The sequence below is a fragment of the Zootoca vivipara genome, chromosome 10, assembly GCF_965207765.1.
Source record: "Zootoca vivipara chromosome 10, rZooViv2.hap1.1, whole genome shotgun sequence".
NCBI lineage: Eukaryota > Metazoa > Chordata > Lepidosauria > Squamata > Lacertidae > Zootoca > Zootoca vivipara.
The window spans coordinates 6,420,222-6,448,180 of NC_142593.1; the positions used below are offsets into that span (position 1 = coordinate 6,420,222).

Sequence of the window (27,959 nt, forward strand, 5' to 3'; positions counted from 1 at the left end):
GAACAGGTGGTGGTGTCCACATTGGTTCGATAAAGCAGTGATAAGATTAAAACACCTTTAAAGTTACTATCCCTGTTCCTGAGATGAAGAGCACCCACCCGCGGACACACTTTGCTGTGTAAGAGAGCCAAGAAAATTAATAATGAACCTTGAAAAGCACATAAAGGCTTTAAGGAATGGACATCCATGGAAGACCTCAAGCAAGCCATAGTGTCCATGTTGGAAACCCATGCTTTAAAAGATTATTATTAATTTAGTACTGTATATGGGTACGTGTTATGAAAGCTAAGACATTTGTAATTTATAGCAATTAGTTGATAATACTGTTTCAACAGTGGAACCATGCTGCAAGATTCTCTGCACCATTTCCTCTCCAGCATCAAGCTAAGGGTTTTTTTAAATAAAAAATAAAAGCTCCATACATTACAGCAGCTGTTCATTGTGCTGATTAGCTGGGTGATGTTATGAACTGACCAACCCACACAGCCCCCTTTGCTGCACCTTTTTAAAAAAGCTGCATACTGTAGGAAACATTTACTGTACTGTACTTCATTTTGTGTTTTAAGATGTTTGTATTTGGGTTAAAGTACATAAACAATACAAAGTTAAGAGAGTGAAATATTTGAACTTAAGACCACACCCCTTTGCAAAACTTTCAAATCACGATTCAACAAAGCAACAGATAACAAATGCAATTAAATCAATTATTTCCGTCTTGAGAAATTGTAATATATTTTAGCAGTTTACAAATAAAGCAGTTGGACACACTGACACAGAGCAGGATGAACTATGGTTTTTAGCATGTTCACAGCCTTAAACATGATATCCTGACCAGAAAGGTTTCTTCTTAGGAATCACTACTGGAAGTTAATGATGCCTACAAGCAGATAACAACTGTGTAAGATATTATCCAGTTTTTTTAAAAAATGCAACCTAAGCAATAAATAATTCAAAGCAATGGGCTGGATCCAGACTCCTGTGGAAAGGAACAATATCCAGAGGAGGCTCCCATTGGAAAAAGGAGGAGAGAGGTGGGTTTCATCAATTAATCTCCTACACTCTTGAACAGAGTTCTCTGCCCCTCCAGGTCATATTTTTGGCAGGCAGAACAGGGGAGGGTGAAAAGCCCAGAATTTACTACTCTTCTTCCAGCAGAGTGTAGTGTGCTCAATATTTTAAAGTGCAAATAATGGTGTGCCCAAATTTGCAAAAATGGCAATTAACTATCTGTAAAGTACATCTGAACACTCACACTCATGACAGATATTTAATGCACAATAGTCTACCCCCAAAGATCAGTAGTAAAGGTTTCATCCAGGTGCTGAGAGAGTCCGGAGAGCTTCTCACCCCTGTAATTTCCTCCCTTTGTATGTCTCCCAACCCTGCTCCAGAAGGCTAGAGGATCCTCTGGAACAACATGGGAAGAATGAGAAAGCAGTGGGAATAAGGGAATTTGCCCCAATCACCTTTGACCTCCCACTCATGCAAGCATCTATGGTACTACTGGGTCAAAAGTGTCTTTTGTTGGCAGAGGGACAGAGTTTGGGACAATCCTGTATTTATTTCTAAACTAGGCACACATTGGCTTAGATTTTAGAGGCCCAATGAAAGGACTACCACTTGAGATGCTCCAGCCAATGGAAAGGGGGGGGGTGGAGGCAGTTTTTGCTGGTTGACTGTTCTGCGTCTTTCAAATTTACTGCAGGAGGCTGGGGGACAATATGGGAGAAGTCACCCGTCTTCGGCCAGTGGGAGCCTCTGCTGGATTGGAGTACCTTTCGTGCACAAAACACGTCCTGTGCACAGATAATAGACAACTTGGGAACCAATGAGAAAACCAAAACTTTAGAAGTGCCCCTGGAGTTGTTTTATCTAAAACTAACAATGGCCCTATGTACTGACAAACTGGGGTCAAGGGAATTATCATAGGAAGCATATAGCATATTGGGGGGGAGGGTGCAGAGTGAGTATATATGCTGCAAATCTGCTCCTGGTCCCTTTATCCACAGTAAGTGTTATGTCTACACCAGGCGGAGTAGACAAAGCAGTTTTCTAACTTATGTAGTTCGTGCTAGGAGATACACAGCTGTGCCTTCCAAGCAGGATAACTTTTTTTTGCCCTAGTTCACTGACAGCACATCTACATCTATCTCAGTGATAAGTGACATAGCTCTAGCAAGCTCTAGCAGCAGAGAGTAATTTCCCTGGAGCCAATAAAAATGTTTCTTTTCTATTATGGAAAAAAACGTTCTCCCCACAGAAAGTTCCAAAGTTGCATAACAAGAGAGTTCTTTTTTCCATGTGAGTGCTCCAGGCTGTCACCACCACCATGTTCACATGGACAAATAATGTGTAAAAATAACCAATCATACAGTCAGCAGCATTTAACCTAATGTGATTTCCGCCCCCCACAGCTATATAAGACTGTAACTGTGATTGCTTTTATACATTGTTTGTCTTCATAACTATGCACTCAAGAATGATCATGATAACTCATGCAGCTAAAAATGCATTTTGTGAACCAGCCCTAAGATTCTTTGCGGTATAGAAGAATGCATTTATGAAGACGTGGAATAAAAATCCATCAGTTACTCTAAAGGAGGAATCAGTACAAATAAAATTAATTCTTTAAGGACAAAAAGTCCTTTGCTTTCAACCCCTGATATAATCACTGTGCTATTAAGGCCTCAGATTTCTATGGGGCACAATAAATGATCTGCAGGGTGAGACACGCAATGAGAAATAACTCAAATATTGTAGCTGCCTGAAATAAACTGGAAATAAAGGGAATTGTGTAATTGCTTTCAAAATATTACAAGGATAATTATATATTATAGTCAGATTTTCTAGGCATTTCAATAGAATCAGCAGGAACAGAATTTATACCAACTGCAAGGCTTGAACGCCTTGATGAAAGCTCAGAAGCGGGGATATAGCGCAATTCTTTGCGAGGAAGTTTTACTGGGGTTACTCCTTGAAGCTGTGTCATAGTCTCTCTTGCCTGAGAAGGACAACACACTTGTGGGTGAGATTTTGCAGCCTGGTGAACTTTTCCTGCTTGCTCTTCATGACTGTTGGATGTGTTGGGTTCTGCAGCTCCCTCTTCAAATTTGTATGAATTCTGTTGTGGTCCTAAATCACCCTTTGGGGAGTTTATTTCTTTTAATTTTCCTGTTGGTGTGGATGTCCGTTTGAATTCTTCTGACAAGGTAATTACTTCTTCTCGATTCAGTATCCCATCACTGGAACAATTACCTAAAAAGAAATATTTTTTAAAATGCAGTTGGCTTAGATGCTTTGACGGAACTATTATGGTTTGTTCTGTTTTGTAATGTTATGAATCTAACTTGGATCAACTGTTTGCTGTTATTATAGTATCCCCTGAGGGTGTTAATTAATAAATGAAAAACACCGCTAGCTAAAAAAATAAAAAGAGTAAAATATACCGAGATCCCTAGTTACCTCGTTGGAAAACAGAAGGGCTCACTGCATTCATGGAAGGAAGTGTAGTTTAGCAGAGGCTCCTGCTGGAGGAAACGGCTGGGAAATTATTTTTGCCTATTTCCCCTGCAGCCCCCAACACCACCTCTCAAGCTGTTGCAGAAGCCCCCCCCCCCCGTGGGAAAGTCAGGGAGCACGGGGAAAATCAATGAAAGATGTCTTCCCTCATCTCCATTTCTGAGTAGGAACTTAATGATCCAAGTCTGCAAATGTTAAAGGGGTAAAATGTTTCTTTATGATCTGGAAGCTATTAAGAAAATTAAAGAGACCTGAAATCTAAAATACCCTCTATACTGATAATGTTAAAATAAATCCAACTTCAGTGTGACTAATAGTTTTGCTACCAAGCTGAGTAAGAGTTACATTGCAGCTATGTATGTTTTAGATTATTACAATATACTTCTAATATTTACTTTGTGTCAGAGGATGGTGGATTGATTCTGCAACCAGTTCCTTTAATTTCTTCTTTAATTCACGGCTAGTTTTCTTATAGAAGAACAAATCTCTTTCCAGTTGTTGGACTTTAGTTTCATACGTCTTAAAAGTTTCTGCAATACTCTCCCCATCTTCTTCTAGAAAGACAGAACTAAGTTTAGATTCAAATTTCCTTATAGCATGAACAGAGTTGCAGATAGTGTATACTAACTCTCATTTATAATTTGTCTCAAAGTGTAAATGTGAAGTGCAACAGTAAGTTTAAAAGTATAAATCTAGGAATCACGCTCTAGTATAAGTGCAGCAGAAAGATAGGTATTGTTCTTACAAATGAAAACAGAGATTAGCAGCGGGGGGGGGGAGAGATGGGGGAAAGAAAAAACAATTGAAGCTGTAAGGATGAGAGAGAAAATGATAATCATAATACTAATACTTCAGCTCAAAGGAAGATAATCATTAACAAGTTTAAGATGTGACTTATTTGAGTAATGGGGGGAAATATTAAGCAAATCTGAACATTTGCATTCTTCTAGAGTACGAATAGGGAACCCAGATAAGTTTACTTTCAATACTTCTGCTCTTAAATTATGTTTTGCAATAAAATCCAATGCCTGGTGGGCCAGGCATTGTCTGGCTGCCACAATCTGGGTAGGAATTTGTGGGGATGAGGATAAGCTTCTTGGACATTATATCCTTGGATTGCAAGAGAGTGAAGTGATAATGGAATACTTGAAGTGAAATTTGTAATTTCATACGACTGTAAAATATAAAAATCTTTCATGCCATATGAACATTTCTGATGGAATTACACTTTTAGTAGTGACTAGATATAATTTCAAAATCAGGAACAGTAGAGGAATCCTGCTGGATCAGACTGACATCCTGCTTCACGCAATCATTATTAACCAGATGTTACTTCAAGTTCTCAAAGCCAAAATACCTTTGCAATGAAGCAATATTAATTGCATCTTTTGCTCATGTTCTTTCTGTTGGAGGGTCAGACGCCTGTCACACTGAAGCATGAGATGCTCAAGTGCCGATTCAAGTTCTCTTACTATGTTCTCTTTTTCTGTTACCCTCATTCCCATTTCTTCTGCCTGCAGTTGCAATTTGCGTTCAGTCTCACGGAGACCGACAACCTAAAAAAAAAGAAACAGCCTTTCCTTTTTCCAAATCAAAGCATGCCTGGCCATGGAAATCAGGCAACCACACTTCAAAAGATAATAATGAAATATGGAGGTCATATTTGTAATGAAAAAATTGTATGAAAAAAATATAATGGAAAGCCAAAAACATAATGGAAAGTCCCATACTTGAGTTGAAAGTCAATTGAATCATCCAGTCCAAATGTCTCAGGAAACATGTATAATTTATTAACTCCATCACAGATTCCACAACTGTGAAACTTCCAAAAATAAAAACAAACAGAAACAAAACATACTGGGCTTTATCTATGACTGCCAACCTAGCAGTTCGAAAGCACATCAAAATGCAAATAGATAAATAGGGACCGCTCCAGCGGGAAGGTAAACGGCGTTTCCATGTGCTGCTCTGGTTTGCCAGAAGTGGCTTTGTCATGCTGGCCACATGACCTGGAAGCTATACGCTGGTCCCCTTTGGCCAATAATGCGAGATGAGCGCGCAACCCCAGAGTCGGTCACAACTGGACCTAATGGTCAGGGGTCCCTTTACCTTTACCTTATGAATCAATACATTTACAAATAAATAACAGTAATAATAAACTTATTATAATGTTATTGATGGGACCCAGGTGGCGCTGTGGGTTAAACCACAGAGTCTAGGGCTTGCTGATCAGAAGGTCGGCGGTTCAAATCCCTGCGACGGGGTGAGCCCCCGTTACTCGGTCCCAGCTCCTGCCAACCTAGCAGTTCGAAAGCACGTCAAAGTGCAAGTAGATAAATAGGGACCGCTCCAGCGGGAAGGTAAACGGCGTTTCCATGTGCTGCTCTGGTTTGCCAGAAGCGGCTTTGTCATGCTGGCCACATGTCCTGGAAGCTATACGCCGGCTCCCTCGGCCAATAATGCGAGATGAGCGCGCAACCCCGGAGTCGGTCATGACTGGACCTAATGGTCAGGGGTCCCTTTACCTTTACCTTTATGCTACAAGTATTTATCAAGAGGACAATATCCAATTAGTGATTCTCAGAGTGGAACTGCTTAAGTTAATAGATTTAAATGTGTGTACTCTGACTATGACACAATGGATATCACTCACAGTTTGCAAGGTAATCTTTTATGATGGCGCGGGGAGCCTTTTCTTCTCTCAAAGGCTACATTGCCTCAGAGATAATCTGTTAAGGGCCACATCTGGTGGTGGGCAGGGCCAGAGTTCACGGTGGCCTTTCTTTTTTTCTGACATCCCTATTTCTCACCCTCGCTCACAGTGGGCTGCCAGGACAGGGCAACATCACTCTTGCCTGAGCTTTTACCTGATCGCTTGCAGAGGTCTTCCCCTCTTTCCCCTTCCACCCTCAATTGCTTTCTCACTACCACACATTTCCTCTTCTGGGTTCCTACCACCAGGCCATGAAAAGAGAACAAGGGCTGCACGTCCCTACCCATGCTTCATAATATACACATACCTGCCAAGTTGCTGTCAGAGAAATAAGGGACCGGGCTGGAAATAGCAGACCGGAAGTAGCGCTGCCGCCATTTTGGAACTGGGCAGAGCATGCTCAGAAGTGACTTTTTATGCTGCTTTGCCCAGTTCCAAAATGGCCACCGCGCCAGAAGTCGCACTGCAGCCATTTTGGAACTGGGCAGAGCAGCATCAAAAGTCGCTTCTGAGCATGCTCCGCCCAGTTCCAAAATGGCCGCCGCGCCAGAATAAACCGGGGGGAAACAAAAAAATCCGTTTTTTCAGCTAGGAACAGCTGGAAAAACGGGGATTTCTCGGGGGAAACGGGAGACTTGGCAGCTATGAATATACAGTGTGTATGAAATACACCCCATTCAGAATTAAATATCTTCACAGCTATCACTAATTAGCAAAAGAAAGTTCTCCATGAAGCCATTTTATGCTAACAGAAAGAATGTTCAGAATTTTCTCGGTTATAAATTGTTCAAACAACAAACCTTATTAAAATACTTTAAAAGAATTGCTCTCAGCTCTGTAGCAGACAAGGAAACCAACTTTCCCATCACATTGGCCTCACTCTGTGTGAGAATTTGAGAGGAGGCTCTGATGGAGTCCTGATGATTCTGGATACTTTCATTCTTGTAAGCAATGGCAGCTTCTAAGGTTTCAATCCCTTCTTCAAGCTGAAATAAAACATGTTCCTCCTGGCAAGAGAGCAGAGATTATTAAATGATATGATTTATATTATGATATGATTTATATTATGAGATGAATTCTTGAGTTATGCCTTATGTTAGGTTATGATTTAACTTGTTTATTAACTGAACTATAATCTATTATTGATTTTTTCTTTTTCTTTTGGTACTTATATATCAATGTATTTATCTTTTACTTTTTTCATTTTCTCTTTTTTTCTTTTTCCTTTTTCTTCTTTTCTTTTCCTTCTTTTATTTCTTTAATTTTGTGTATCTTTTTTGTAATTTTTGTAAGTTGTGTATGTCTTGTGTGTATGTATTTTTGGTATGCATTTTAATATTAATAAAACATTTTTAAAAATTAAAAAAAAGAGATTATTAAATCATTATGATTCACAGCAGAAGGCTACTGGAAATGTTTTGAAATATGATATCATTAAAATCTGTCAATGTTCAAAATACATTGCAAACAACATGCATATGACCATGTTTTCTAGATGCTATATAGAAGATTTTGCAAATTTTTAAAGCAAAAAACATAATCTTTTATATGGAAAAATATAGTATATAGTTTAAATTATGTTGTGTAAAGGAATCCCCAGTTCTTTGGCTCAGTTTATTTTTTTTCCTTTGAATTCTGGGTGCAGGCTGTTGGGGAAGAAAATTTCCATTAATTAGTCTGTTTTGCCACGTGTGAGTGCACCATGCAAGATTGTGTCCAGGTCACAATGATTGCGCTGAAATCCAGAGTAGCCGTATTGTCTTCCAGCATGCACACCCTCTAATGCTAGGGAAATATGCCCCTGCGCCATGATTGGCTAAAGGAAAATATACCCTTCTATATCCATATCTTTCTGTATAAAAACTGGTCTTTGACCTGGATCTAGTGGCCTTCAATCAGATGAAGCGTCATGTATTGCAACAGCCACGTGTAGCTTCCTTTAAAGGCTGTGATTAATAGGGTGAGGCAAGCTAGCTTTGTTATTTTGTTCTGCACTTTAATTCCCAAAAGTGTATTTACATGGTTAGCCTTTCTTAAGTGCCTTTTATTGGTAAAGTGTTCTTATTCTGTTGTTTGCAACAGAATCTGGTATCTGGCTGCTTGGCCATATACTGGACAAACAACTTGGGCTTTCACTGAACAACTTGGGCTTTCACTGCCTCTACATTGGGGGCTTTAGAGCTGGTGGCAATACTACCAGGCAGGGTTGCTGAAGTGTAGGTGGGGGATATTTTGCAATATAACGAAAAATCCTTCACATGATTGATTGGCAGCATGGAATAAGATTTCTCATACTGCCAACCTGTGGTCAAAAGCCCCCAAATTATTTACATTTCCAGCACCAGGAAAATCAGCCCAGAGATACAAGTGGTAATAGTATCCATTTCTCATGTAGGTTCAATTCAGTGTCAGACTTCTAAAATTGTGCTATTAAAGTACCCCGGTGCTCTGAATGCTTCCTGAGAACTAAATCTCATTGAGTTGAATGACCTTACTACAATGTATGTATGCACTGAATTCAGCGTTATTTAGATTTGTATACTTACAATTATTTTTTAAACTGCATTTCGAAAAACTCTGGGATTCATTTCTATTTTAGTATTTCCAAATACTAGCTCTTTAGCTACCATTAATATAAAAGAGTCATTCCGATTGGTTGATAATTGTGCTTAACTGAATAGAAAAGTTTACTTACTTCTGGTGACAACACTCGGCCATTCTTCAGTTTCTCATCCACGCTATTCCTTCTGTTCAACAGCTGATCCCTTTCCTTTTGCAGAGACTGGATCTCTCCCATAATCTTTTCTTGCTCATCAGTGCTGCTGCTCTGAAGCTGCATATTTTTGTCACACAACTCCTGATTCAGCATACTCAGACGAGTCGATAATCTTAAACTGTCTTTACTGAGGGCCTATAAAGCCACAATTGAAAACAAAATCTATTTTAGGATAACCCCTCCCCAAAATAGAACATCATAACCACTTTATTAGAGAGTGTTTGATTACAAAACAATACAATGAGGAGTTTTAGCAACTAACACGCAAATCCTTCCGAAGTTCACTGACGGTATAGGATTGGATCCAGAGCTAATTGAATGTAACAGGGCTTGTTTCCATGGCTTCCCAAGGTCAGGGCTGGGTGGGCTGTGTCAGATGGGGCTGAGGGAGCGATCCCAGCGAGCTGAGCTCCTACTTGTGAAAGCTGCCTCTGCTCCATTTTCTGAGATCTTCCCTTCAACTTGTGTTGCAGCACTCCCTAATCAGAAGGGTCCTGGGGTGGAGCATCTTTGCAATACATTTGAGTTACATTAGGGGTTTCTTAGAAAGCCATCACCTACTGAAAGGAGAGCACACCAGGGAAGAGAGGAAGGAAAGCAGGTGACAGATCCAGGGGGAAACTTCTGCAGGACTCTCTTTTCATTGCAAATAAAAAGAGGTGTACATATAGAGATGTGTGTACATTGGTAAAGAAATACCTGCACACCTGCCCAGTTTTTTTGGGGGGGGGATGATGATGGAGGGTGTGTATGCATCAAAGAGTGCCCACTAGTGTGGATGTGTGGTTTAGGAATTTGGCAGAAAATGTAAAATGCCCTTGCACCAATGAACACATTGAAAACCAGATCTGAGCTAGCCATAATGCGAGCTCTCACCTCGTATGGGCATAGCCCAAATTTACAAAAAAGGGGGGGGGAGAGTTATGTATATTTTGCCTGAACCTCAACCTCTTGACCATAGCAGCAGAGTGCTAACTGCTTTCACTAACACCATGTAGGGGAATGGCAGGATGCTGCCGAGGGAAGAGGGGCTGGAGTCTGGGCCAGTGATTTGTGGGGAACTGTACCAGCCAGGAGGCAAGAGCTTCAGGGGAAGCTTCAGAGCAGTAGGGTGGAGCACAGGATAAGTCAGAAGAAGAGGAGTAAAAGCTGGGCCAGGCAAGTGAAGTAAGTGGGTGCTTCAGCATTCATTTCCTGCACTACTGTCTCCTAAAACCAGGAGATAATTGAAGTGGGAAGAGCAGAAACAACTTCCACGCAGTCTCAGGCTACATGCATGGAGCCTGTTGGGGAGGAAGTGGCCTCTTGTTGCTGCAACTGCTCCATAGAGTGCAGACCTGGGAATAGTTGCCCGCAGTGCACGCAAGACTGGTGTGCGTGAGTCATAGAAATGACTGTAAGTAGTCAGCTTTGACAATAAACAGTTAACTATCTGCCATGTGCATTCATTTTGCTGGGGAGCGTCCATGACACCTCTTCAATTAGACAGCAGCAAGCATTATTACAAAAATAAGGCACCTGGCTGGATCTCAGTTTTTTAATTTCCAAATGGCTCTTCTCATGGGTCAGCATTTCTTTCTTGGAAATGATAGCTTCTCTTCTCTTTAAATCTTCCTCCAAATTTTTTAACTCTTGCCGCTGATACAAAACTTTCTCTAGCTCTTCATCCAGCCATTTCTTCTTCTCTTCTAATTTCTTTATCAAGGCAAGGAAGAAAACAGAGGAATCTTGTATATGTTCATAAATATATTCTCAGATACATGGTCTTCAACAAAGTCACTTTCCCCACATCAAAAAAAACCACAGCACAATCTCATATTCCTTTGGACAAGACCTAATATTGACATGTCTAGAAGGGGTGGAACTAAGTCCAGACAGTTGTTCGGTTTCAGTTGACTAAGTACTGAACTGCCATTTAGATATTTAATTTAATGAAATAAACTGATAATTTCATTTTACTGGAAATGAAATAAACTGATAATTTCATTTTACTGGGTCATTCCATGCCAAATCACCTGATTTAATACTTGACCGTACTCTCACGACTCAGATATTCTTCTCTTTTTTTAAAATGTGTAGATACCTATCAGATAACCTCAAATTAAGTTTTTTTGGTCCAGAATTGGGCACAGGAGAATTTTTTTAAAATTTTGATTTTTGCACGATTTAAAAGGTAAAGGGACCCCTGACCATTAGGTCCAGTCGTGACTGACTCTGGAGTTGCGCGCTCATCTCGCATTATTGGCCGAGGGAGCCGGCGTATAGCTTCCAGGTCATGTGGCCAGCATGACAAAGCCGCTTCTGGCAAACCAGAGCAGCACATGGAAACGGTGTTTACCTTCCCGCTGTAGCGGTTCCTATTTATCTACTTGCATTTTGACGTGCTTTCGAACTGCTAGGTTGGCAGGAGCTGGGACCGAGCAACGGGAGCTCACCCTGTCACAGGGATTCGAACTGCCGACCTTCGATTTAGGCTAATGTAATTTCTGCATCAGTTTAGAAAAAACCTGTTTCACTTATTTTTCAACTGATTGGGCTTTTTTGGTATCAAAATAAAGCTAATTGTGGTCTCTTTAAAAATGGTATTAAACGCCACAGAAGAGGGTCACTGACCATTCAAAGTGAATTTTTGTCATTTTATTCCCGGTAGGTTCGATAAGCCATAGTGCGCAAACCACAACTAACACGTGTATCATACTTTTGTTGGAGAATGGGCTAACCATGTACTTGTTATGTTTTAAAAGCAAGGAGGGTGTTTTTTGTGGTTATAAAATAAATAGATTTTGAGGTATTTTTATTTTTTTTACAAAAATTACTTTTTTTGGACAGGTTTAAGGGCTCTTTGAGCCTGAAATAACTCACACATTCGTGAGAATAGTTAAAATTATACCCTCTTATGTTACAATGTCATCTGAAGTTATTTTAAAAATTAAGTTTTATTGATTATTTAATAAAAACAAAATACCTCTCAGAGCCCTTGTTAATTTTTTGTGTGTAAAACACTTCTGCAATGATATGGTCAAAGCTATTTTGTTTCCCATACATGTAATATGGTCAGTGATGCTATTTTGACCACTGTATGCAATATGACCTTTCTGAATCAGCAAGAGAAAAAATGTATTCATTTATTTTTGCACTTTAAAAACGTCTAACAAGTTTCTTGTGAATGAAACCAAAGGATTTAGGCAATAATTGTCAGACTCAAGGCACCAGGTGATTTGGTTTGGAATGACCCTAAAGCAGCAGGAGGGACAACTGTAAAAAGCACCCTGTACTATATTCCCACCCTTTTCTGTTGAAAAGGTATATGTGGATGGCTCTGTGTTAACAGAGGAGGGGAGCAGAGAACATTGATGCAGATTACTTTGTAAACATGCCCACCTGTACATCCACACAGCACAAATAGCAACTTCTGTGTTAAGCAACATTATAGTCAGAAGGAATGCACCTTTTCAAAGTGTTATATATAAAAGCGCTCTGCAAAAAAAGAACCCTGTGTATTTCAAGCCCTACATGTCAACATAGCCTCCATCTGTGTGGCTTGCAGGGTAGTGTACATGTTAAGAATTGTATCTTAGGTTTTTTAGTATAGTAATTGCTTCATCAACTAGAGGGTTTTTAATGGTACGGTTTAAAATTGGTTAATTAAGCACGCCAAATAACTGAAACACTGTACAGTGGTACCTCGACTTACGAAGGCGATCCGTTCTGCGGCGCTCTTCGTAAGTCGAAACCTTCGTATGTCGAAGCGTCCATTTTGCGCATGTGGAAAGCATGATTTTGCGCTTTGCGCATACCGCATGCACCGCTTCTGTGCAGGCGCAGAACGCACGCGCGGCAAAAATACTTCCGGGTTTGCCGACTTTGTAAGTCGAAACCTTCGGAAGTCAAGGCATTCGGAAGTTGAGGTACCACTGTAATATCTTCTTCTTGTTCTTGTTCTTGTTAGAGAAGCATTTTTTCCTTGTGAATTTCTATTAAAAATATTAAGTTAACAAGTTGCAGCCCTTGAGCTTTACAGTAGATCCTAGTAAAGGAAGATGCTTCTGCCATAAAAATCTGTCAGTAGCATTTCAACTTGCCAACTTTACAAAATATTGCATACCTGCAGTTGTTGAGTGGTTTCAGATAAGTTCTTTCTCTTAAATGCAGCAATTTCTTCATCTTTTAGTTTTAGAATCTTTTCCTGCTGCTCTGTCTTTTGTTGGAGCTCCTGTAAGTAAAAGAGAATCCTTTTCACACATTAGCTCAGTTTCTGAATGGAAAACTAAAGTTTAGTTGTTGTTATTATATATATATATATATAATTTATATCCTGCTCTTCCTCTCAAAGGAGCTCAGGGCGGAAATCACACAAGCAATAAAATAATTAATACATCCAAAAACAATTCCAGTACAGATGCAGCTTAGGAAAGAAAAAGGCTGGTTTAAAGTGGAAGGTCGTTAGTGGGTGCCAAAAAGACAACAGAGATGATACCTGTTTAATATTCAACAAAACACTAAAGGTCAAAATCCTATATTGTGTGGATGCTAATAAGATGGTATTTGCAGGAAACTCTCTTCTGCAGAGTGCAGTGGTTGACAGGGCATATAAAGGATGGGACTACCAGGTATCCTGGTCCCAAGCTATACAGGACCTTCCACATCAGAACCAGCCCCTTGAACCTAGCCCGGTAGTTAATGTCTGTTTAGTAATAGAAAGTATTTGTTACAGCACTGGAAGTTCTAGCAAAGACATCCCCAAACTGCAGCCCTCCAGATGTTTTGGCCTACAACTCCCATGATCCCTAGCTAACAGGACCAGTGGCTGGGGAAGATGGGAATTGTAGTCCAAAACATCTGGAGGGCCGAAGTTTGGGGATGCCTGTTCTAGCATATGAGCCTTAAAACAAACTGATTGGTTACAAGTATTTCAAAATATAAATATCAGGAAAAGATGTGTATGCATCACTTCAGAATCTTCAGAGTTCTTTGGATGCAGTAATCTTTACAAAAAAACTCTGTAAGCCAGGTTTTTATTACTTCATACCCAGGGCGGGTGGGTGGTGATCCCGAGAGACAGCAGTTTGCCTAGGTTACCTAGTGCATCCAGAGCCGATGTAAAATTTGAACCAGAGATTACCTGGTTTACAAATGACACAAAAATCACCTTAGTAGGCCTACTGCATGATGTTCTACAGGAACAGTTTTGTTAGGACAAACAGAAATGAAATCTCTTGCCTTTATCTGCAGCTGGCCCTGCTGAATTTCTGCCTCCAGGCTTTTCTTTTTTTCACTCTCCTCTTGTAATCTTTTCTGAAGCTGGGCTTGTTGGTTTTTCATGTGACTGACATTCTGCTCCAGTTCAGTTACACGTTTCTCATTCTGGGTCGACAGCGATGCCAGTTTCTTAGTGTCCTGCTGTTTTCTTTGCAAGTCCTAATGTAACACAGCCGGTTTAGTCCATATTGCTATACTGTACTGTTTTTACTATTACTTTTGTTAAGCCTCCTTACAGAGTTGTTTTTTTTTAAGCAGAAAGGCAAGCTGTACAAAATATATTTTACTTTAAAGAAAAATAGGTAGGCAGAACGTAAACCAAGTCTTGCATGGGGTGGGGAGAAATGGGTACTATGATGTATAAATATCTTCAACAAAGGCCATGAGCGTTTGCCTAGAAGCAGAATTTATTAACACTGCATATTCACAAAAGTAGTCTATTGCGGACCAGAATGTGGTCCAAACCCTTTAAATCCATATCAACAAAAATGAAAGAACTCACTCTGAAACTCACCAAGAAAACTAGCACTAATACGTCCAGGAACCTCACCAAAATGCTGGAGAGGGTGCACCTCAACAGGCACATATTTCCACATGTGGTGGGAGTGCCCCAAAATCCAATGACTCTGAACAACAACCATACAAGAAATATGTAAAATAACCAAACAAGTAATAGAAATAACCCCAGAATTGGCCTTACTAAACATCTTCCAAGACAACAATGCCCACTTACACCACAAAGAACTCATAACCCACTTACTCTCAGCAGCCAGAAAGATCTGTCAGGAGTAAGCATGGACCAATGGTACCAAATAATATGGGAAACAGCCTTCCAATAACCAATAAGCTGAAACTGACATGGGGACAAATAGAAGAAGATGGCTTCAACCCGGTATGGCTCCCTTTTATCACATACACAGCCCAACAAGACGATGACAAAAATCCACCAACAGCGTTCAAATCAATATGGCTAACTTGATCCAAAACTCCCACCCACCCCACTCACACATGAAACAAAAACCACCATAATCATACCCTAGGCCAACCCCATCTCTCACCACCAAAGGAACACAAGCGAACAGCAGAGAACGTGCACAAGCGACGCTGACAACCCCCCCCCCCCAATATATTAAGTAAAAGAGAAACACCGTCACCCGAAACCACCCCCACTCACCTCTCTCCCATCTACTTTTCCCCCTTTCCTTCCCAATGTCTCAACAAATGAAACTGATCTGTAAAAATGTTACAGGAGACATTGCGCATATTTCTGTAAATCGAGAAAATCCTTAATAAAAAAGAAAGAAAAGAAAAGAAAAAGTAGTCTATTGCCCGGGAAATCACTTGTGAACCAGCATTGCTGGTTTTATATGGCACATAGACCTGGGCTATACAAGAAGAATTACCTGTCTAATAAAACCAAATGCATAATAGATGGGAATGTGCTGCAAGTCTGAAAGAGTACTGTGGGTAGTACCAATACAGGAAGTGGTGTGCATAGATGCTAACTAGTAATTCCAAACCAATGACTTCCTGATCAATGGCTCTGTTTCTAAGCCACCATGCTCTACCAATCCTAAACTATTTATTTGTTTGAGAGAATACTATCATAAAGTTGATACAATGGAGTACATAAGATCCTATGTTAACTTGCCATGTAAGGAAATTGGGAAATTAGTTTCCCAACTACACATACCTGTACTTTTAGCTTTGCTGTATCCATCTTCTTTCTAAATTCTTTTTGTAACCTGGCTTTTTCAGCAATGTCTCGTAGTTCCTTGTTCTCTAGCTCCTGCAGTTGCTTTTGTGTTTCAGCTAAATCCATTTTGGCCTGCTCTGCTTCATGCTCAAGTTGTGTTACTTTCAGTGAATACTGCTTACTTACAGATTGGGCATCATTACCTTAAACATCCACAAATTAAAAGCAAAGACATCATTTGTAACTTTTGACAACATAGCAGCTCACTGCTCAAAAGGAACTTCTTCCCTTTTTAAAAAACAACAACCCTATTAATCTTTCTCTCTCTCTCTCTCTCTCTCTCTCTCTCTCTCTCTCTCTCTCTCTCTCTCTCTCTCTCTCTCTCTCTCTCTCTCTCTCTCTCTCTCTCTGTACACATATATATCACCACCCTTTCCTCCAAGTTGTGGTTGTGTCCTCCCCACCTACCATTAGACTGAAATGGACATGGGGAGAGGAGAGGAAGTTCTGTGCATACTTGTGCATATGGATGATTTCCTTGGATAAAGTGCCAAGTTATCAATTCTATACAGTCAAACCTCAGTTCCCGAACGCCTCTGTTTTGGAATGTTTCGGCTCCCGAACACCAAAAACTTTGAAGTGTTCTGGGTTTGAACGTTTTTCGGAAGCCAAACATCCGATGCGGCTTCCGCTTGAGTGCAGGAAGCTCCTGCAACCAATCAGAAGCCGTGCCTTGGTTTTCAAACATTTCAAAAGCCGAACGGGCTTCCAGAATGGATTACATTCGACAACCAAGGTTTGACTGTAACAGTAATTAAGGTATCATTTTGGACATGTTTCCATTTTTATAAAATGCAACTTGCAAAAGCTAGTTACCTGTTTTCACTAGCTCTTTAATAAGTTCCTCCTTCATTCTGATATTAAGGGCCAGTTCACTCATTTTTTGCTTAGCAGCAATAAGCTTTAGTTCTGAGTTCTTCAATTTCTGCATATTCAATATTTGACTTTTCTGAATACATTCAATATCAGCACCTCGGAAAGAAAGAATAATCTTTTAAAGAATGTACAGCTAATTTCAGAGCTTAAAGAGATTTTTAGCTATAAATCTGCTTTAGCATCCCTGGAGCAAATGCAGATTACACATTAAGGAAGTAAAATAAATTTATATTTTTGAACAAGAGAGGAGACTCAGACACCACCCACTTGTCAAAGTAGTCTACAGAGGGTGAACCAACTCAGAGTCCTGTCCTCCAGCCACATCCACTTCCCCACACCTTGGTTAACAATTTGTGCCATGTTGGTTAATATGTTTGTGGTAGTATGTTGTGCTAGAACATTGTAAAAAAAATGGAAAGGTTCCAAGAACTCGGGCCAGGAAGGGGATTAATTATGAATTCTTCAAACTGTTTTTTTGCTTAGGGTAATGAGACAAACACAATTGGTACACTCTGACCATGAAACTATAGCTGATGAAGAATAAACGAAACAGGGCCTTGTCCTGGATTTGAAAATCATTTCAACTGGAATTTGTCTCATTACCCTAAGCAAAACACAATTTGAAGAATTCATAATTAATCCCCTTCCTGGCCCGAGTTCTTGGAACCTTTCCATTTGATTTCCTGATTTCACCAAGAACTCCAATTTCTACAGAACATGGTAAAAGGCATGTCCAATGCCACTCACATTTGAACATGAGCAATCAATGTTGTGAAGTAGATACTGCAATCCTTAAATGAAGGGTGGTATAGAAATTGACCCCTTCATAGATCACTGCCTTGTTGTGGCGAAGAACTTCTTGAAGAACTCCAAGAAGCTATGAGCTATGCCGTGCAGGGCCACCCAAGGAGGACAGGTCATAGCCAAGAGTTTAGATTAAATGTGATCCACATGGAGAAGGAACTGGCAAACCACTTCAGTATTTTGCCAAGAAAACTCAATGGACATAAAAAAGGAGAAGCTTTGAGAAGAAAGTGAGAGTTTCCAAGGCATGCTCTGGTTCATGGGGTCACGGAGAGTCGAACACGACTAAGACAACTAAACAACAATAGAAATTTAATAAATAATAATATGATGGCAACTTCTATTCCTTTTTATGTATTTTTTGCTGAGTTTTGTAAAGATTACAATAGGTTAGCATCCTAGTGCAAATGTCACACTCCCAAATTAATCTTATAGATCCTGATCAATGTTTCCACACTACAAGACCAATAATACTTGTTGGACCCTTATGTCCCCAATAATTATTAGTAGAATGCATGACACAGGAAAATGTTTTTGCATCGTAGCATCCATTTCCTTTCCTTACCTGTATCGGTTTCCATCTGCAAAATGTTTTCATTTTGTGAAATGGAATTGTTCTGCATCTCTTTTGGTTCGTGTGTAGAGCTGGGAGGAGCTTGTTTTCGTGTCCATGTACGATTTAAGGAACGTCTAGAGTAAAATTAAACTACACATTTTAATGGATTAAACCCTGCAAATACAGTTTTGAGATCACATGTATGAGGTCTTTTTCTCTGGCAATGCTTCACATGATTGCCAAATCCATAAGCGGGAAACCAGGCAGAGGGCCTTCTCAGTAGTGGGCGCCCACCCTGTGGAATGCCTTCCCGTCAGATGTTAAGGAGATGAGTACCTTATATAACATTTAGCAAACATCTAAAGGTAGCTCTTCATAGGAAGTGTTTTATGGTTTAATGTTTTGCTATATTTTTTTATATACTGTATGCTGGAAGCTACCCGAAAAATAATTACACTGAATGCTCTGACGTTCTTTTGTAGCCAAGTTGCCTTCTGGTTTGTTCTACTGGTGCAGAGCTAGAATTCCACTGTTCTTGCCTTACACCCACCTCAACTTAATGCCCTGTGCTAAAAGACACATATCTAACAGGCCACCCCTATTTATTCAAGTACATCTCTGTTACAACCTGGAGCTACTCCAATGCTAATCGCATGTACATTCAACTTTGTATGAATGCCTAGCATAACACTGACATGCATTTACATTTTGACCCAGGTTTGTAGTAGGCCAGTATTTGCTACTGAATACACAGGCATAAAACATACGTACCTAAATAGGGTTCTCTTTCTGTTCTCGGGATTTCTTTCATCTTCATCACTGTGATCAGAAAAGCAGCAATGAAGAACTTCATCTTGTTCTTCCACATGATCCAACGCTATTTGGCTACGGGTTCGAAATCCAGCCATTACTCTGTTAAGTGAATATGTTGGAGGACTTGTGTGTACCTTTAGAGACATAAAAAAGGTTGCCAAAGAACTCAAAAGTGGGGTATAGAATGAATGAATGAAACTTCATTTGCGTCAGTCACCGGCCATAGCAACAAAAGAACATTGTGATATATCACAGAACAAAATAAAAAGTGGGGTATAGAGTTCTCTTCACTTGCCCATTTTGCTCTCAACAAACCTGTAATATAGGCTTGCCTAAGTGGGTGTGACTGGCGCATGTACCCTGTAAGCTTCATGGTTGAATGGGGATCTGAGCCTAGGTCTCCACAGTCCTAATCATACATACTAACCAGATATTGGCTTCGGCAGTGGTGGAAACGGTATTAGCAGAACCTCCAGAGCAGTGCAGGATGGGGAGGTGGGGAGTCGTTCCATCTGGCAAGCTATAATGCTTGCGCTGTCAATATGTTCACCATAGCGCAATCCTGAATTCCACACTGTATTTGTTTGTTACTCTTTGTGAGCCGTCTTGGAGGCCTTTTTTGGCCAAAAGGCAGCATATAAACAGTAACACAATGTAACATAAAACATAACATAGTGATGGCCACCAACTTAGATTGCTTTAAAAGCGGACCAGATACCCATGGAGAATAAGGCTTCTAGCCATGATGGCCATGTTCAGCCTCTACTGTTGGAAGCTGTATGCCTCCAAATACCAGAATACTCTGAATTCTGTTGGGAATTGCAGGTGGGGAGGGTGGTATGGCACTCCAGGTGCTGCTTGCAGGCTTCCTATAAGTATCTGGCTGGCTGCTGTAAGAAGAGGAATATGGAGTAGATGGGCTCTTCTAATGTTCTTAAAAACCTCCCAGACGAATCAGGAGATCTGCCGTCTTTGCCTTGCCTCTTGAATCCAATGGGAGGAATTCTGTTCTAAGGTGGTTTTCTTCAACTACAGATAAAGCTGCAAACCGGCAAGCTACCAGAAACCTTCTCAATATGGTTGGAGAAGTCTCATTCAAAAAGTCAGATAAACCATTTACTGTGGTGGAGAATGGTCACTTTTGTACCGTACTTATATACTGTATCAGAAAAAAAGATGGTAATTTTCATACCTACATTTCAAATCATCTTTTGAATGTTTTTAGTACCCGTTTTTAACTGTTTATTCAGCAGTTTAATGTAGTCTTTTATATTTTTTCTAAACTGTTTAGAGGCTTTCTTACAATCAAGCAGTATATAAAACTTGTTAAATAAAAAATACCTTTCGAGAATCCAGCCCCACTGTAGCATTAAAGGATTGCACCAAACGTTTAGTTAGAGGAACACTGTATGGTCTTTTTGAAGATATTACACCAGCTGGTCCATCTCCACAACCACCACTGGAGGCAAAGGCTTTTGTAATTTTCTCTAACTTGTCATTCAGCTGGTCAATTATAAGCTGCTGCTCCACCATTTTATCATTCTTAAAACAAAACAACAAAGCAAAATCTGTATTTATCAAGCATCTGATAAAATTGCAAAATTAAGTAATTTCTGCCCTTGCTGACCAATACATGAGCCTGAACAGTTCTTGCTACTAAATTTCTTTCTTTCTTTCTTTCTTTCTTTCTTTCTTTCTTTCTTTCTTTCTTTCTTTCTTTCTCTCTCTCTGCACAACAACACTGTGAGGTAGGTTAGGTTGAGGTACTGAATTTCTCTTGTATTCCTTTCTAGTGAATGAACACATATTGGGAGTTAGTACAATGAATAGAAGTTCTGATTGCTATAATTAGTAATTAAATGTTGTGAGGTGGTCAATTTAAGCACTAGAGTTGTTTGCCTGTATGTAAACAGAACAGCATTAAGAGTTGCTATATAACTTAACAAAACTCAGGCTAAGAATTAAATAGTTGGGATACTGCAATGCTGAGATTCATTCATGTCAAGTCCACCAAAGCGTTAACAGTATGATGACTGGGGATGTAATATTTAAACTTTTGTAATAAATGTAGTTCAGAAACCAAAATACATCATACACACACCCTAAAAACATCATTTAGAATGACCCTGTGCAATTCTGACACAGCATAACCCAAACTTTGGTTGCAATCCTACGCATACAGTACTTACATTTTAAAATGAACATGAATATCACTATTAAGACTTTCAGATTATGTCCATTGCATATTATTTCCCTTGGGCTAAGGTTATTTCCACTATGTTGGTTTAATAATTTATATAAGATTGACAACTTTAATATTACTTCATACGGCCTTCACCAATAACCAGCACAACGGAAAGTTACCTGTAGCCTATTTGTCTCTTGGGCCTCCTTCAGCAATTCCATATATTCTTGATTCTCCTTTATCAGCTTCTGCATTTGATCTTGCAATACTTTTATCTCAAGCTCTCTCTCACTAAACACTTCTGCATCGGTAGCAAGAGCCTGCTAGGTAATAAGGGGTTAAAAAAAACCAAATATATGAAATGGAGGGTCTTGCACAAATTTCACATTGGAACTTGAATGTATTTACTCCTCCATTAGTTAGATATGTTTTATTCTACCACCTGAACAGAAACTGTTAGAAAGCAAAGCTACTATATATGTAATTTAAATAAAGCCCTTAGTATTTGTTACAATGTAGGACAACAGCAAGTTAAAAGAGGGGTGTTATTGGTTATTAATGCTTAATCTTTGATTATAGTATATCACTTTAAGTCACAGGAAGCAAAAACAAGGGATTGTTTCTACAAAGTAATCAAAACTGGCTCAAACAACAACTATATATATATATCTGTGTTTCATATGGTTTTTTTGTTTTTTGTTTTGCTGTAGAATGACTAGAATGAGAACAGTAAGCCTTGGCTGCAATGGGAAAATGAGTTTCTCTTTACAGATTTTGTGTCTAGCACTATTACGAAGTGTAGACCAACAAGGTAGGTGTGACCTAGCAGAAACAGCTGTTCAAAACTACCAGCATGGGAGTTGCACTTTCACCTTCCCTTGTATAACACCCCTGCTGAGAATTTTTTGTTTTTCACTCAGCGGCAGGATGCAGAGAGATATAGTCTGCTTCCTTCTGTCACCACAATACATAACAAGAAAACATGCACTAGCCAAGCCGCGATAAGACCATAGATAGAAGGCAAATTGGCAACACACAGAGAAAGATGCCCCACAGAACTAAACAACTATCAATATTTTAGTTATTTTCTTTTTTTTAAAGTTGTTTTCAATGAGATTCTGCAATTTTGTTAATGAATTAGGAGCCAATTTGTTATGATTAAGAAAAGTAGAAAATAAATGTAGCACGTTGTGTTTTATCAGTGTTCTAAAGCAAATTCTGAATAAGGTAAAGGCAAATTTCCCCCCTTACAAACAGGTATCACCACATCAATCCATATATAAGACATCATTTTGTATGAGATAATTATTTCACTCTTATGTCAGACTCTCCCAATACTTCAAGTTTCCTGTGGTATAGTATTGTCTGTATTCAAGCTGCAGAAGAATATAAAAAAATAAGGAACTAATATGTAATTCAGCCATGTAAAGCTGATGCAGATTTTTATTCCTCCAAATACAATTATGCTTAACATATTCTTACAATTCTGCTTAACATATTATCCCAATGAATAAAATATCTTTTTTGGACATTTAGCAAATTTGATTTGCTCTCCAGATGAGCAAACCGTGTACAGTATGTGCAATTTACAAAGAACCTTGATTAAGAATTGATAAACTTTCCAGTTACAGTGTAGATTTCCCTTTTATGGACTCTCACCACTTGCATTAAATTTACAGTAAAATACCTGATACTTCTTCAGCTCTCTCTTCAGCTGAAGAATTGTGATATGATGTGGTCCTTCTTGGTTGCCTCCACTTCCACAGTTTACCTGGGGAATGACTGAAGAAGCCTCTCTCCTGAGTTCCTGAGCCACACATATCCAATCTTGCAATCTTTCCTGTTGACTTTTTGATAGGCTGGCAATACTTTTTAATTCAGCAAGGAACACATAGGCTTCTTCCATGCAATTTCGGTAGTTAAAACTTTCTACCTGAAGCTGGGCAAGCTGCTCTTCAAGAGAGCGGATTTTGTTTCTGTCCCGAAATGAATCCTGTGACCCTTGACTGCCAGGGATCTGTCCACTAATCTGCTGGTTTTGCACAGTTTCACGGAGTATCTTGATGGCAAACTCCATTTCATCAATAAGGTCCCAGTCTGGGTTGTAGTTGACAATAGGTTTGTTTCTAATATTTTTGGCTCTGTTGGCATATTTGATGGAATTTAGTGATTCATCAAAATCTGAAGATGATGGGCTAATACAAGTAATCATGACAGTCTTGGCATTGCCTCCTAAGGAGTCCTTAAGAATACGAGTAATTTTTGCATCCCTGTATGGAATATGTGCACTTTTTCTCTTTGGGTCTCCAAGCGCACTTATCACATTTCCCAGAGCCAATAAGCCACTGTTGATCTGAATTGATTCTTTGAACCTTTCACCAGTGTTCCCAGTTTTTGTTACTCTTTCAGAGCCGGCAAGATCAACAAAGTGGAACTTGGAAGCAATCAGCTGGCTTGAACTTTGAGGTGAATCTTGTGCAGAATCTGTGTCCTTCTGAGTCTGACCAGGTTGTTGTTGTTGACAAATGTTGATTGTAAAAACCGCATGAGATCGGCTAGAATGCTCATTCATTTGGGTTGTGCCTGTATGCCGAGCAGCATTTCCGGTTTCTAACAAGCTCATTACTTCATCCACATTTTCAACCTGGCAGTCTTTGGCACCAACAATTACTTTAAAAATAAATTTAAAAACACGTTTTAAAAGAGCAAACCATAAAGAATAGGAAACAAAGCTAACTGCAAAATTATTTAGACTATTAAAATTATATTCCTCATACAAGAAGACATTTGACAAATTAATTATGGCATTAGAAAGTATGCAGCTGTTAATTATAAACATCTGCAAGCATTTGAAGAGGTGATATTTGAATGGAGTGTGTTCTATGTCTGTTTCCACGCTAGGTATTTAGGGTGAATTGCCCCACTTTGTTAATTTACTTTTTACGGGGCCCTCACACCCGACCATCATGCAGTCACTGTCATACTGTATTTCCCTATTATCTAACTTCAGAAAATCCCACCTCTTTTCAGAAGCACAATCTCCACATTCAGTCACTTTTTATACTACTCTTCCAGGTTTTTCAAAAGGACAAGGTTTTGACATTGGCAGTGATGTATTGGGAAAGTGAACCTATCGCCACACAACACACATTGCAACCATTGTTGTGGGCAGCATTTTATGACCCTGATTTGTTTGTTTAATCTACCTATTGCCAATGCTTTTCTGCCTACATTTTAAAATGTAGTATAGTGTCATAGCACTACAACAGTATACTTATAGTGCTATACCTCTTTAATTTTAAAATATAACAATGTGCTTATTAAATGACACTCTCCACAAGGGAATGTGTGCTGAGCTGCAAGTGATCCCATCTACAGCAGCTCTGTCACACTCACTGGTGTAGACACAAAACCACGCTGCTCCCAACAGCACGGAAAATCAACTGCAATTCCACTTGTAGCTTACAATGGAAAAGCAATAATTTGGAATCATTAGGAGCATCTAGAAGAGTGTGTGAGTGCACATACACACACACACACACACACAAAATAGCTGAAAAATATCTGAAGAAGTGTGCATGCACACAAAAGCTCATACCAATGACAAACTTAGTTGGTCTCTAAGGTGCTACTGGAAGGAATTTTTTTATTTTGTTACAAAAATATATGATCACACAAAGCATATTTAATCTCAGGCATCTCAGGGGCAGCTGGGAACAAATTCTGCCTAAAACTGGTGAGCTGCTGACAGTCAGTGTTGACAATACTGAGCTAGATGGAGCAAGAGTCAGACTTGGTAAAAACAAACTAAGTTTCATACTATCTCTTTTTTCTTCTGTATATAGTGACTGATAAATGTAATAAAAATAATATTAAAAAAATAAAATGGCATAAAAATTGGGATTGGAATTAATGGGAGCCTAAAGGCTGACAATGCTGCTCTATGGTTATATTTTATTTATTTATTTACAGCATTTATATCCTGTCCTTTAGCCAATAAAAAGGGCTCTCAGAGCAGCTCACAAAAACCAGTACTAAGACTGGCCCTGCACTCAGGCTCACAGTCTAAAAAGACACAACACACAAGAAAAAAAATAGGAGGGAGAAAGAAAAAGCAAGCCCAAGCACAGGTAATTTGCTTCCCAAGTTCATAGCTGTATGTTCTCATGATCTTAAAAAAAACTGTGTCACTCTCTCATCCCCGTTCATTTCGGAACAAGCATCGGCATCCGTAAAACCAGTACACCAGGGGTGTGGGGATAGAGGGGCCTGGAGGGCCAAATGTGTTATATGAAAATTTCATGAAATATTACAACTGGAAGACAGTTTAAGTGGAGAAAAAAATACTCTAACTAAAAATATAGGGCAACAGTGGACATGTTAAAGCTATAAACAGAATGGTATTAGGTATTAAAACAGCAAGTTATCACATCTGTTTTAAAGACTTGCCTAATTTCAAGCATCTACTTAAACCAAGTGACATTATCATCAACAATGATGCATAGCATAAAGAAGTTGCTTCTTGGATTCAGCTTTACAGGGGACACATTGTGTTGCAGGAGAAAAGGGAAATCAGAGTACGTTGCCTTCTTCACTTCCTCCAGCAGCAGAATTCTGTAGCAGAGTTCTACCCATGGGCAGTCTTGCTCCAACCCAATGTATATTTCCATCTCTGTAAAGACTATTACATTCATACCAAAGCAGAGGTAACTGCTTTCACGTAATATTTTGGATGTAATGATATGCTATTAGAATTGTCTTATTAGCAGTAGACTTTTGACATCAATACTTGTATGTTTTAAAAACTCATTTATAACATTACTTACTGCCAAGCAAGCAAGAGCAAACATACAAATTAAGTTTAAATTATTACCTGTATTGCCCTTTTCGTCTTCTCTAATTTGTAGATATTTCATAGAGGTTTCTAGTTCCAAGAGATCTCTGAGTTCCTCTTTGTAGACCTCGATGTAAGAAACCTTCACAGTGAAATCAATATTATGGTTTTCTGAAATAATCTGAAATATTTCCTCAATTGCACGTGGAATGATACCTCTCTCTTCTTCTGCAACTGATGCTAAAATCAAACAAGAAAACAGCCTAAGCACCCAGCTAAAATTTGTACATTCAAATGCTAAAGATGTACCTTTGGAAATTCCAGAAAGGTTCTGAAGGCTTCTTAGCTTTATGAATATGAGTCATTTAATCCTGCCAAGGTCACACAAATAAATATTTCCTCTCAGAGATAACAAATAGCTGGTTACAAGTTGAAAAAAGTATTTGCCAAATATACACATCCAAGAGGGGAAAGGAATGGTCAAAGCCTACAGAGCACATTGTGCACATCCTCATGCCCCCCAAACGGAAAATATCCAACAATGTACAGTGGTACCTCGGGTTACAAACACTTCGGGTTACAAACGCTTCAGGTTACAGACTCTGCTAGCCCAGAAATAGCACCTCAGGTTAAGAACTTTGCTGCAGGATGAGAAGAGAAATCGTGCTCTGCCGGCGCAGAAGCAGCAGGAGGCCCCATTAGCTAAAGTGGTGCTTCAGGTTAAGAACAGTTTCAGGTTAAGAACGGAGGTACCACTGTATAAGACCAAAAAGAGCCCTCAACACCCTCAGAGAATGGCCTGAACCAAATATGAAGTCCAAGTGGTGATGGCTACCTACAACCAGTAAACATGATTCGAGAGAAAATGCTGTCTTCAATGACCATACTTTTCTGTGCACTGGCGGAGGAAGAGGGAGTGGGGGGAGCGCACCGCCCCCAGCACCACGATCCCAGTGGGGTGCCATCGCAGCTGTTCCTTCCCCGCACTGGGCACCACGCCCCTGGGATGTGCGGCCGTCACTCCCCCACCTGCTCTCCACCCCTGATGCCGGAGCATGAAGCTCCGCTACTGTTTCCGTGTATAAGACTATTGGTTTTTTATTCCAAAATCGTGTTCAAAATTAGGGGTTGTCTTATACATGGTGCATTGTGGGGCCGTGAGATAGGTTGCTGCTGTGAGTTGGAGCTAGTTATCGGTGGCAGCTGCAAGGGCTGCTTTGGCGATACGCGCAAGTGGCATTGTCAGTCTGGCAGGTGAGCATTTTTAGGCATTCTGTGCAATCCTCCCTAAAAAAAGCTCAGCAACTTTGGGGAATCTCTCCCCCCCCCAATTTTCTAAATTTTGAATCCCCAAAAATAGGAGGAGTGTTATACACGGAAAAGTACGATAGTTCATTATAATACCTAGTTTTGATGTTATAATCAACCTAAGCCCAGATCACTGGAAACATAAAATAGCTCCTTTCCTATACAATGGAACAGCCTATCTGTTGACATCATTAATATTTGAACAGCTGGAGTCTGATTTCAGAATTCTGCAAACATGTTGAAAGCAATACAGTATCCTGCTATTAGAATTCTGGAGTCAAGCCATGCTCTGAACTTTAGGTAAAGGTAAAGGGACCCCTGACCATTAGGTCCAGTCGTGACCAACTCTGGGCTCATCTCGCATTATTGGCCGAGGGAGCCGGCGTTTAGCTTCCAGGTCATGTGGCCAGCATGACAAAGCCGTTTCTGGCAAACCAGAGCAGCACATGGAAACGCTGTTTACCTTCCCGCTGTAGCAGTTCCTATTTATCTAATTGCATTTTGATGTGCTTTTGAACTGCTAGGTTGGCAGGAGCTGGGACCAAGCAACGGGAGCTCAC

General features: G+C 39.7%; 1 protein-coding gene across 3 annotated transcripts in view; it reads right to left on the minus strand.

The window, feature by feature from the left end:
• Window positions 1-552: 552 nt before the first annotated feature.
• The window catches only part of KIF27 (kinesin family member 27), a 30,024-nt gene continuing 2,617 nt past the window's right edge, over window positions 553-27,959 (minus strand). Inside the window, exons 3-18 of one of the 3 annotated variants that reach the window (XM_060280081.2) lie at window positions 26,131-26,331; window positions 22,945-23,927; window positions 21,437-21,577; window positions 20,414-20,614; window positions 19,031-19,206; window positions 18,269-18,393; window positions 16,840-16,995; window positions 15,961-16,166; window positions 14,229-14,426; window positions 13,114-13,221; window positions 10,527-10,703; window positions 8,928-9,143; window positions 7,033-7,239; window positions 4,877-5,075; window positions 3,915-4,073; window positions 553-3,255 (exon numbers count right to left, since the gene is read on the minus strand). In XM_060280081.2, coding sequence (XP_060136064.2) covers window positions 2,825-3,255; window positions 3,915-4,073; window positions 4,877-5,075; window positions 7,033-7,239; window positions 8,928-9,143; window positions 10,527-10,703; window positions 13,114-13,221; window positions 14,229-14,426; window positions 15,961-16,166; window positions 16,840-16,995; window positions 18,269-18,393; window positions 19,031-19,206; window positions 20,414-20,614; window positions 21,437-21,577; window positions 22,945-23,927; window positions 26,131-26,331 — 3,884 coding nt within the window. In that variant the 3' untranslated portion in view covers window positions 553-2,824. Of the gene's footprint in view, window positions 3,256-3,914; window positions 4,074-4,876; window positions 5,076-7,032; window positions 7,240-8,927; window positions 9,144-10,526; window positions 10,704-13,113; window positions 13,222-14,228; window positions 14,427-15,960; window positions 16,167-16,839; window positions 16,996-18,268; window positions 18,394-19,030; window positions 19,207-20,413; window positions 20,615-21,436; window positions 21,581-22,944; window positions 23,928-26,130; window positions 26,332-27,959 lie in introns of all 3 variants that reach the window. The other 2 variants (XM_060280082.2, XM_035100090.3) reach the window with 2 other exon arrangements.